Source organism: Cervus elaphus, chromosome 29 (genome assembly GCF_910594005.1).
Source record: "Cervus elaphus chromosome 29, mCerEla1.1, whole genome shotgun sequence".
Classification (NCBI taxonomy): domain Eukaryota; kingdom Metazoa; phylum Chordata; class Mammalia; order Artiodactyla; family Cervidae; genus Cervus; species Cervus elaphus.
Window position 1 is genome coordinate 42216375 of NC_057843.1, and position 12504 is coordinate 42228878.

At 45.1% G+C, this 12504-nt stretch overlaps 1 protein-coding gene across 5 annotated transcripts in view; it reads right to left on the reverse strand.

The window, feature by feature from the left end:
* The window catches only part of KANK1 (KN motif and ankyrin repeat domains 1), a 213530-nt gene that overhangs the window by 26341 nt on the left and 174685 nt on the right, over positions 1-12504 (reverse strand). For 4 of the 5 annotated variants that reach the window (XM_043890720.1, XM_043890719.1, XM_043890721.1 and 1 more), the window contains one exon: positions 94-2766. In XM_043890720.1, the coding sequence (XP_043746655.1) occupies positions 94-2766 (2673 nt within the window). Of the gene's footprint in view, positions 1-93; positions 2767-4776; positions 4926-12504 lie in introns of those variants that run through there. The other variant, XM_043890722.1, reaches the window with a different exon arrangement.

The following is a 12504-nucleotide window of genomic DNA, read 5'->3' on the forward strand; positions in this document are numbered from 1 at the left end:
TCTAGCAGTTTAAAAAAAAAAAAAAAAATCCCTCCTGGATTTCCACTGTCCCCACCCTCCCTCACTCCTAGGTCCCTCAGAAGTGCCACCTACCTGTGACCTTACCCAAGCTGGTTTTCAGGAAGTCAGGGTGCCTGAGCTCTTCAAGGCTTGCAGACTTCATGACAGAGTTGATTGATGATAAAGTGCTGATGAGCTGGGAGTTGAGGGAGCCAATCTGTGAGTGAGGTTCCCCAAAAGCTTCTGCCAGTTCACTGTAGTTCTCAGCCAGCAGCGCCTGCTGTTCCGCTAGCAGCTTCTGGACACGCTCGATGTAGTGATCCAAGCCTGTCTCCATTCCAGATGGTGCCTGGGGCTGGGGGCTGTCCACGAACTCTCCTACAGGCTCGTCCCCAACACCTACACTCCTCCGGCTGCTTGTCGGCCCCACCGTCAACTGGGGAGGACCACATGCTATGGTCCTCATTTTGAGGCCAACCAGATAGTTGTCGTTAATACTGATCTGCCCCACGCCTGACTCTTTGGTCTTCACAGCTGATGGCCTGTCAAACCCAGCGTTGCCAGAGAGCACCGTCCCCACTCCGATGGACCGCATCTTGGTGGAGCTGACGTCCTTGACCCGGCCTTCTCCCACGGCTACCGTCCGCATCTCCACAGTGCAGGTGCTGGTCTGCTTATCCACGGTGCTCAGGGAAGTGTTGGTACAGGATTCTGTGAGTGTGGCCATCTCAGTGTTGGTGAACTGGCTCACCTGTTCTAGAACCGTGCTGGTGTGCTGGCTCACAGTTCGAGGCACGGCCATGACAGCAGCTTCCACCTGGCTGACAGCCTCTGTGTTCACGCTTCGGGAGGTGCACTCCTTTGGAGAGCAGATGGTCACAAAAACAGAACAATCTCCGCAGCCGATGGAGCGCACTTCTTTGAGATTCAGGTTGGTCCTGAGGAGTGCCAGGTCATTCACGGACTCCTCCGTGTTGCTGCCCGTTTCACAGACACTGATGTCCATACCTACGCTCTTGTCACACGTTTCCACCGACCGCCCAATACATCTGTCATGCATTTCCACCCTTTCCTTAACAATCCACCAATTCATGGGCAGCTCAGGTCCCACCTCTTTATTCTCATGATCGGGCTGGCAGGAGATGCCTACATTACTTGTCTGCACGCATGTTCCCACACATGTGTCAACCACATCCACGTGACTGCCAGCCATTTGGTCTCTGGTGGGTACCACTGCCTCCACCATCTTGCTGAAAACAAGCGGCTGGGCCATCATGGCTTTATCAACTTTTTTCCTTGAGCCAGCAGCTTGCAGCTCTTGCTTGAGTTTAGTCATCTCCCGGTCATGGGTGGTTTCTTTAAGCTGTACTTCCAGGCGATAGATCTTATCCTTTAAGGCTTCTATAGTCTGTTGTTGCAGCTCAATTTCTTTGTCAGCTTCAGTAGTCACTCCAAGCATGGCTTCTGTCACACTGACCCCAGAATTCCTCGTCTCAGTGACCATGCCCACGGCGGCATCCTTACAGGACCTGGCACCCCTGCGGTACACAACAATGTCGTTCATGTCCTCGTTGGCGCCCACAGCCACAGACCGGCACTCTCGAGGCCGACACTCCCCGTTCTCCCTGAGCTCTGAGGAGGCCTCGTAGCTGCTGTCCTGGATCTTCTGCTCCAGGGCCTGCATGTCTGCTGTGAGCTGCCGGAATTCTTTTATCCTCTGGGTGCTCTGCTCCACGCTCTCCATTTCTTCCTCCTCGTAGTCAATGTATAATTCCCCACCACTCCTCCGGGTCCTGGACAGCTGTTCCAGCTGGGATGCATTCCCAGCACTGTAGGACCGCTTTCTCACACCACAGACATCATTCTGGGATGCCGCTCTTTGGTTTTTCAGCTGTGAGGCCAACTGTCTTTTCTCCTCTTGCAGGACAGAGATCTTCACCTGGAGCACAGGGATGGTTCGCACCTGCTCTTCCAGCTCCTTCAGGCGCTTCAGGGCGATGGCCATCTGCTCCCGGATGTGCTGCAGGTGCACGGGGCTCACGTTGGTCACGGGGGTGGAGAGCCCTGAGCTCAGGGGGCTGTGACGGATGGAGCTGCCCATGGAGGAGGTGGCGGCAGCAGCCGGGGCACAGCCACCATAATCCCCATTACCTTGGTAGCCATTCTGAAGCTGGGGCATGGTGGGATTGTGGTTTCCAGAACCCAGAAAGGAGGAAAGGGAGCTGGTGGAGCCCATGCCTCCAAAACTGGCCAGCCTGGGCCTTCGGAACTCACCAGGTGCCATCTGCATGGTGACTCTCTCCTGCTCGAGTCTTCTCCGGGTCTCCATCAGTGTCTTGGTGACATGAAGGTTGTGCTTTGGGAGTTGTGGTGATGGTGGTGGCAGCTGTCGGCTTTCGGGGATGGTAAGAAAAGTGGGAGAGGTCTCCAGAGGGGCAGGTGGCTTTGGGATTGGGGTTGATGTAACTTGGCTTCGGGCTAGGAGGAATCTGGGGCACTGCCTGTTGTCATCACTGTTGGAGGATGAGAGGGATTCAGTGGAAGTCCACACGCCGTGCTGGCCAGGTGCAGCCCTGGAGTCTGGGCATGGCCCAGATGGCTTCCGCCTCTTCTGGATGTTCACTTTCTTGATGGTGTTTCCTTTCTGTATGTCATCCACGTATTTGAGGAAATCTAAGTCTAGTTGGTAACCATAGGGGGTCTCCACAAAATAAGGATCTTTTTGTTCCCTGTCTTGTTCTCCATTCAGAATATCATCTGCTTTTCCTGAGAGAGAGAGAGAGAGAGAGGAGATTATAATGCCATTAACACACACAATGAAAAAAACTAGTATTTGTGTATGTTGTAGCATGGTAAGCAAATATGATTTAAGAGCTGCCAAATCTATGTTCTAATCCTGAATCTACAACTTAACAAATGGGTGTTAACAAACCTCTCAGAACTTCAGTTCACCTCTGAGTACAAATGGAAATACAAGTATTTAAGTCATAAGGCTGTTAAAAGAATGTAATGAGAAAATGATTTTTAAGAGCCAGGCACATAGTAAGTCCTAACCAAGTACTTGAGTTTTTTAAAGAATCATTGAAGACTTGAAAGCATTTTCAAGTAGATAATTTCATTTTCTGTCTACAATCCCTTGAAGTATAGCAGTCACTAAGACTGCTATTTTATAAAGTGTACTCTGAGGCAGAAAAAGTGAGAAGTCTTAAAATAACGGACCAAGTCGGTGGACAGCCAGGAAGCCTGGACATGAGTTCGCCCACCTACTGCTCTTTTGGAATATATAAACAGTGGCTGAGGTACCCCAGTGCCTGACCACCCCTACAAGATCACAATTTGCCTAGACACCTTCCTTGCAGAGAACACTGGGGCACATGGGACATTGAGTGAGTAACTCCAGCAGCAAGGGGGCCAGGACAGTTTGTGGATAGACTACAACTATATTTTGTGGCTTCCTATTTAAAAACAAAACAAATTCTATCCCAACAGAGGAGGAGAAGTTGTTTTTGTTTCTTCCCCCCTCTTTGACTTCTTCTGGACAAAACATCCACTATTTCAAGAATACCTTGTTTTGTATTTGTGATGGCTCCCAACAGACGCAAAGGGAGAAAGGGCAAACGTACTCCAAACACTGGACCATACGGCATCTGATAAATGCTACTTCTGGCTGAACCAAATGTTCAGAAAAGGAAATATGAAACTTTCAAGGCACAGATCTTGCTGCTGACCTGAGCTATGCATTTCAAACTGAAAACCAAGGTTGTTTTTGTTTACATTGTAGGATTAAGCAATGTGTTTGCCTAGAGTCATGATAACAAGTTCTGCATCTGAGTGTTATGGGAAGGATCCCGAAGTACTGACTGAAAAGCCATCAGTACCCCTACCTCTAGTGTTAGTTGCTCAGTGCTGTCCGACTGTGACCCATGGACTGTAGCCCACCAAGCTCCTTTGTACATGGGATTCTCCAGGCAAGAATACTGGAGTGGGAAATCATTCCCTTCTCCAGGGGATCTTCCTGACCCAGGGATCCAAGCCTGATCTCCTGCATCACCGGCAGATTCTTTACCTTCTGAGCCAGAAGGGAAGCCCTATGGCTACTCCTATCCTGGGCATAAAAGCCCACCTGACTGGGTCAAGGCCCAGGTACTTGCAGCAATCTGGATTGCTGCTCTGTGCTTCCCACACTCAACAGTGCCACATGTGACACCCCACAGTGTGAATGCTCTGAACAAACCTTTTGCCTCCATCTGCCCGCTTCTCTCTAAAATGTTGGAAAGAAAAGTACAAAAAAGAAAACTGCCAGAGAGAGGAATAAAAACTACCCTTCGTATCATCATTTAAAACGCCATTAAGTTGTTTTAGCTGTTAAAATTTGTTAATAAGATTTCAATTCTAAGGCACGTGGATAAAGAATTCTATTGGAAAGAGGTGCTCAGCAGCAAACATTTTCTGATCTAAGGAAGGGCACGCTGACGAGGAGCGAGGCGCCGGAACACTTGTGCTCCCGCTAAGAGAATGTGTCTTCTTTCTTTCCTTTTTAACTCCACAAGGACAACATGCTCACTCAAAGTATGCAGCCAGACCTGTTTCCAGTGCTGTCTGAAACTCCATAAGCAAAGAAAAACTGCAGGCTTGGGACAGGTAGATTCTAAGCTGGGCTGGCTCAGACCTTTGAGGCCAGCGCTCCCCCCTGCCGCCCGCCCCGGCCTCGGCCGGGGGACTGAGCCCCTGGTGGGGGGCCCCTGCCGCCCTCCCGCCTGCCGGCCGCACACCTACCCGGCGCCCGCTGCGCTCTCGCCGGCTGGCCTGCCGCACTCCAGCTCGCGGGCCCAGGCTCTCCACCCTTCAGGGAAGGAGGGTGGACACCGGGAGACTCGGCAGCAGGCCGGGCGCACACGCCATAGGCCGGGGCCGCACCAATGAGGTCTCAGCGGCCCGGCGACCCCACCCCCGCACACTGAGCCGCTCCGTCCCGCGTTCGCACTGCAAGCAGGAAGCCCGGAGCTTTCTAGAACGTGTGTTCTTCTTGCCAGTTCTGCCAAGAGTCAAAATAAAGCCGGCAGTTTAAACGTCTCCACAGAGAGACTCTGTCTCTGTCGCACCGGTCCCTTCCTCGTGAAAGAGTGTGTGTTCTGCTGTGGCAACTGGCGGCCTCGGCTCCGGGCCACCTGAGCAAGTCGGGGCACAAAGGGCCCCACTGTTCACGGCGGGGTCTCAGCGCCGCCCCCCGCGCGCACGGCTTCCCAGCGCCCGGCTCCGCACACCAGAGTTATCCCTGAACAGTGATCTCTGCTGAGCCTTTGCCACGACTGAACGTTTCTTAAAAAACACTTTTTAAAAACCACCTTGCTTAAACAAACAAACAAACAAAACACCTATGCTGTACACACATATATAAATACAGTACACTAGTATAATATTGTAAAGCAACTATACTTCAATTTTAATAAGAACACGAAAAGGAATGTTTAAAAATCTTATGCACAAACCATTTAAAGAAAAAGTTACTCATATCTCACCACCTAGTGGCAATTGTTAGTATTTTGGTATAGCTCTTGTTTTTCTGTGTATGTCTTAACATAGCTAATTTTCCAACTTAAGCGTTTTCCTTAGAAAGGTTAATTTTTTTATTACTCTTCAAAACTTTTAAAGTGCATTAACGTCAAGGTTTAGAAAACAAAGCATGTCACACTTTCCAGAGAAATTCAACCGACTTATCTTTAGTTATTTCTGAAGTTCAGGAAAGGTACAGGTCACGCTGAATTATCCCCAGATGAACTTTGGACTTCTAAATCTGGGAACCAGGGGAGGTTAGAATTTAACCGTGTTGAGCTTGATTATTTCCTAATAGTGTTCGATTCAGATTCTCCCGAGGACTTGTAATCCAAGTTTCATTCTCTAACAACTAAAAAGGAACGTGTATTTCTCAAGGTGTCATTTTCCCAAACAATTCTTCATAGTACAGATTATTCTACTGTTAAGTAAAGATACCTAGTGTTATGATTATCTTATTTCCTGCTTTCTAATGTGCCTTTACATACATGAACACAAACAGAGCATTTACAGTGCCCTGACCTCCCGACTTTTTTTGTTTGTCTTTTCTCTCTGTACTAGAGTGAGAGCAACAAATTTAACTTTTAAAAGCTCCTCCCTTGCTCTCCCTTCCAACCACACAACATGAATTAACAAGATGCTATGAATAAAGATGTTTTATAATGTTTACTGAAGTAATAATTGAATATACAGTATAACCGAGATCTCTGAAAAACATGTAAATACTCTGTAGTCTGAAGTTGCTTGTTCTATATTACTGTTAAGGACATTTCTTATATGATGCTGTTTCAGTATTTATCTTTAGGTTCTGGAATCATGGGTGATTTTAATGTTTTTTTAATGGTTTAAAAAATTTGTACAGCATATAGGTATTCATCTTTTAAAAATATGATTACAAGTCACTGTTTTGAATATTGAAATAATACATTGAAATGTATTGGAATGTATTGAAATAAACTCCAAGATACCTCATATGACAGAGGAATGTATGGGGCAGTCATAGCAAAGATAACTAAATGTTCCTCAGTATGTGCTACCTCACCCTTCTACATGAATTGGACTCCCTTTGTTTAATTGGGTAAATATAAACACAGTATTTCCCCAGCTTCTTTCACTGTTACTATGTCCATAAGCAGATATGTCATGCAACAATCCCCAGAAGCCTCCCTTACAAGACACAGGACTAGTTCTTTGACATCCTTTCTCTTTGTTACTTCTTCTGTCCTGCTGTCTGGAATGCAGATGTAATGACTGGAACAGTAGCTGCTATTTTGGACTTGGGATCACACTGAGGGATGGAGGAACAAGGTGCTTGAAGGAACTTGGGTCTATAAGAGCTTTGCGGATCAAAGCACTATACTACTCCTGGAAAACTTACCTCTTTCTATGCATTTATGTGAATTTATATTTAATTTTGTTTAGCTATTGTTTGCTTGGAGTTCCTGTTACTGAGAGCTAAACTGAACTCTAATGGACACAGTACTCTTTGCCCAGTGTTGTCTTCTCCCCCTCACAAAAAAAAGAAAAAAGAAAATTAGGACCAGATATTGAAAAATGTTTAATAATAAACTGGGGCGATATTACATTAAAACATTTTCATCACAAAAAAATTGATAAATTCAAGAATTAAGGAAGTGTAAAAACAACAATGAAAAAAAGTTTATAAATAGGTTATTAAGGAGATTTGTTAACTGCCTAAAAAGCCCTTTTGGACTAACAGAGCTTATATGAAGCCAGAAACCACTGGCTGTTATCTGCAACTGGAATCCGGAAAGTAACAGCTTCCAGTTAAACAGTCTGGAATCAGAGGGGTGTCCCTGGTGTTTACAAGAATTTTCTGAATGTCTGGAAATCCAGAGGTAGAGACTGCTCCTGGCACCACCTCTACCTTCATTATATAGCATTTATTCAAAGCTCAATTGGGTGCAGAAAATGGTCCTATTCAGTGGAAAGAGGAGGAGGAAGGATTTATAAGAAATAAAAGGAGGTACAGTCTAGATGTGAGATAAATGCCAAACATCTGAAACATAACACTAAGTTAGGTCAATTACAAAAGTATATTATCAACAAGAACAATCTGATGATATATGAAAAAATCTGACCAGGAGATGAGTTCTGAAGACAAGGTAAGTGATGACAGAATAAAGTAGAAAGAGGGGTTGATGAGCCAGGTAAGAGCCTAGTAGTGCAAGGAAAGAGGAGGCCAGAAGAGGAGGCTAGAAGAGAGGGGTGACCTAGTACAGAAGGGGATACTGCACTGGGTCCTGGAGCAGGGGAATCTCATCACTGAGAGACTGCACACCAGGCCATGTGCTAGGGACTGAAACGATCAACAAGGAGTGTCTTCACAGCTGTGTGTGGATTAGACCCCGGTAGGGAAAGAGATTAAATTCCAGGGGACCAGTTAAAATGTTACACAGTACCCAAATGTGATGTGAGGACCAAATAAAAAAAATGACTCATATATTTACCCTATATGTATAGTTAATACTGATTCTCAAAAGACAATTTTAGTAACACCTTTCTCTCTCCCTCCCCCTTTCCTTCCCTTTCCTCTTATTACTATTTTCCAAGTACTGTTGTAGGAGCTGCGGGACACAGTGAACAAAGGAGACAAGGCCCCGGTTCTAACAATGCTCACAGTCCAGTGCGGGGGGCAGGGGGAGGGGGCTCAGGGGAGTGCATGGAAAAGAAATAAAAGGCAAGGCAGAAGCAAAGTGAAGAGGCAGAACCACCAAAATTTACATTTGTGTGTCAGCCTAAGTGGATGGGCTTATAATAGTGCTCTATGTCGCTTTTCAGGGTTGACCTACTTCCTAGACATCCAAGGTCAGAGTCCCTCTATCATCTTCTATCCCCTAACCCAGTTTGCACAGTTTGCAAACTGGGGAAACCAAACACCAAATGTGACAGCACCAACTGCAGACAGCGTCTTAAGTCCAGACCAGATCCCCAAGTATTCAGAGAAAAGCTGAAAACAACAAACTGATGGTAATTCTACTCTTTATTTATATGTTCACCAGCTATAAAACTAGTGCTCTGTGACAGAGCTAGTGCACAGACTCAAGAACAATTTGAAATGTTCCTTGCAATTTTTCTGCATTAACAAAGTGAAATGGAGATATGGCTATTTCAAAAGTCATTTTGTTTAGATTCATAAAGTGTTATATGGTTTTAACTTTTCAAAGAAGCTAAACTTAATGTCCAAATAATATTTGGTTTGGGAAGACATAAAAAGTAATGTAGTGGCCTGGAGGTAGAAGACTAGAAGGTAAGAAACTAGCCTGGGAGTACCAACCTGTTAGTGGTGTTTCTTAAATGGGGGTGATTTTGCCCCCCGGGAGATATTTGGCAAACTCTAGAAACAATTTTGCTTGTCACAACTAGGAGAAGGGGTGCTTTTGGCATCTAGGAGGTAGAGGCCAGGATGCTGCTAACATCCTACAATGCTCAGGACAGTCCTACCTTCTCTACAAAGAATTACCCGGTCTAAAATGTCAGTAGAGTCAGCCCTCTGAATTTGTGGATGTGAAACCTATAGATAAAGACTGTCAACTGTGCTATGTCATTTTATATAAGAGACTGGAGCAACAGTGGTTTTTCTGTCCCTGAGGGTCCTGGAATCAATCCCCTGAGAATACTGAGGGCAGACTGTGGTGTTGAGGCTGAGAGTGCCTGTACTAAAGACAGTGAGCAAGAGTAAAAAAATCACATATAGCAACTGAAAATTTGGCCATGTAAGCTGTGTTCTTCAAGTCTTCCATTTTTCAGCAGGACTACAGCATCAAGCTTAAGTGACAGGGTAATAAAAATGCCAATTTTGAGCCAGAAACCAGTAAATACTTTTCTTTTTTTTATTTAATTTTTTAAAATACTTTTCTATATACCCTACCACAGTGAGCCATTCTTTACTCTGAGTAAAAAGCACTGGAGGTTTATGAAATAATATGTCCTGGTGGACTTTTAAATGGGCAAAACTTTGATATTATTACTCTATCTATTAATTAGGATACAAAGACTTCTTTGTCCTGGTTTCACCACTGCATACTCTAGGCCCAATTACTGACTAGTGGTGCCATGAAAAATAATTGCACCCATGTGCCAACACTCTTTTATGTGTTTTTCTTCAGCAGATATTCTACCTGACTATTGAAACTGAAGAACTCTGCTAATTCCTATTACTGTATTGTCCCCTCTCACATGAAGCATGAAGATTTTTGCCTAAAGAGCTGAGTCAGTCCCCAAGAAGCACATAATTAAACACAGATTCCCATACTTAAAAGCAGCAGAGTGCAAGCATCCTGCTGTTTAAAGCAGTCAAAAAGATTCAACATCAGCTGAGGCCGAGAGGCAGGAAAGAAAAGCAGTAGGATCAACTCTGAGATGAACTTGATGAGAGAGAAGTTCTCATGGAGTTAATTACTCAGAGTATGAAAGTAATTGAGTTAGCAAATCAACTCTCCCCGGCATAGAGCAGGGATGAAGAAGACAATGATGTGGAACAGGTCCTTCTAGACAGGTTTAACAGGAAACTTCTGATGACACTTGTTCGAATTAAGACTGAGACCCAAGGAGCTTCTCACACCAAAATCTACGGGAAACCTTATTTTTTAGAGAATACACAATGTAACAATATAAGTGTTCCTCCTGTTTTTTCCAAGAATGTATGGCAAATGAGATTTTTCTCTTGCTCTTCCAATTACCAAAGAATTGTTTTTCTATCTGCTCTTTTCCCTTATCCATCCAATCATTCATTCAAATGATAAGCACCTATTAGAAGTCAGGGCTGGTTCTATAAAGCCTGAATCCCTGTTCTGTGAAGTTTATATTACCTACTTGATTTCACCTAGACTTCTTTTCGGGTTGTAGCTGTTTTAAATGGCTACCCAAATATGCTTTGTTCAAATAAAATGACAACATGAAGGAAAGCAAAAGTGGCTGCCAGAAGTTCATGGGAAATACCAGCTCAACATAACTCAGTTTTACAGGCTTGGTTTGTTTATATGACTAAGTTATAATGTGCTGTTGTTTCTTATATCTGGAACTCTTCATTACTGCTTCTGGCTTTTCCCCCTCAATCTTCAGATCTCCTCTCATAGCTCTTCTTATCTCTGCATTTGTAACCTGTCCCCACACACATTCCACTGTCTTCCATCACTGCTTCTTTTCATCCTGGTCCCACATTCCAGGTCTACCTGTCCCCACACCCCAGAGACGGAATGTTGACCTAGGGAAGCTGCAATTGTCAGGCTGAAAGATGGATTTATTCTTTCATTCAGTATGTATTTATTAAGAACCTACCATGCAGCAAACACTGCTAGGAGTAAATCAAAAGGGACAGAGAGCCTACCTGGATAGAACTTGTGAACTCTGGGAAACAAAGGATGCATAAAAAACTAACAACTAAGATAAGTGCTGTGAGACTAAAATCCAGGAGGTATGTGAGGACAGGGCAGGAACCTCTACCTGGGCTGGGCATAGAGAGTATTCTGCTAGGGTGCTGTATTTGAGGGGTCCACTGGGCGAAGTGTTTGTTTGTTTGTGGGGGTTGGGGGATATTTGTCAGGGAGACCAAGATGGGAGAAATTCTAGGCAGAGAAAACAGCGTATGTGAAACCTGCAACTTTTAGGAACTGAGAAGAGCTTTGCATGATAAGGAAAACACAAACTGAGGCAGAGGGGACTAAGCCCCAGTCACACAGGTCCCTGTGAGGCAGGTTTGTAGTTCTCAAGTGTATCAGGTAGCTACTGAACACAGGAGTGAAAAGATGAGATTTGTATCTTAGCAAGACTGCTCTGGCTAGATGCTGGAGCATGTATTAAAATTCTCTTCAGCAACCTTCATTAAGTTTCCACAGACTGCTCAAGTCCCTATGAATTTTTCTTGTGGTATCACAAATTCCTTTGCACTGTGTGAGTTTTAGTTACTGAACTAGGTAATAAGTGCTAGCCCTAGTGTTAAAACAATGAGAACTTAAGAGCTTGCCTGCATTTGGGGGCAGTCTGTGGCCCACATCCACATCGTCCCCCTAAGGTATTCAAGAGGAAACTGAGAAGGCCTGACACATCACAACTCCTCTGGGCGAGCTGCAGACAGGGATAAGGTCTTTGTATTCATCCTCTGGGGCTCTATCCTTGACCTCATTCTGCTAATAAGAAAGAAAATATTTTCTTTAAACCAATGGATGACTCACTGTAGAGAAAAATGATGGGATTTCCTTTTCAGAAGGTGATTTAAGTACAATAAATCTAATCTGGGAGGGACAAGGGTGGCAGGAGTGAGGGCAGGAAGAAAGAAGAGAGGACATTTTAGGGAATACAGGCCCTGATTGAGCCTGTTGAGATGCAGAGCACAAACGTGCTCCATATTTGAAACTAGAATGGGCACAGCAGGCGTCAAAGATGTCTGTGAAGCAAAGCTGGCTGACTGTGGCAGCCAGCAAGTGTCCTGGCGGAGGAGAGAGGGACAGATGGGCAGCATGCTAGTGCCAACCTGTAGTGCTCCCAGCTTCAGCCCCTGATTCTCTGCCCACGCTGATCAGGGGCTGAGCTACCCAGGGGAAGGCTAAAGACAGAGAATATGGACTGGGAGAACGTAAGAAATACATCCTGAAAATTCAAGACTTCTACCCACCACAAGGTCTCTGACAAGCTGAATTAATTTCAGATCAGCTGGCCTCTAACCACCTGAGTGCTCTCTGCCTGCCTGACAAGGATCTTGCTGCAGGGGACCCCTATTGTTTGAACTCAGACAGCAGGTTCTACCTACTCCTTATTTATCTCAGTTGTCAGCACACATCAGATTAGCTATTTAAAAAGAGTGTCAGGGGTCTAGTTAGCTCCCAAACTCACTTTTGGTTTCCACTGTCCAAACCTGGGATAATTTGGGCATCAAAATAATAGGATTAATGATAGCAGCAGATGACAGTCCACTGAATAAATCAGGTATCT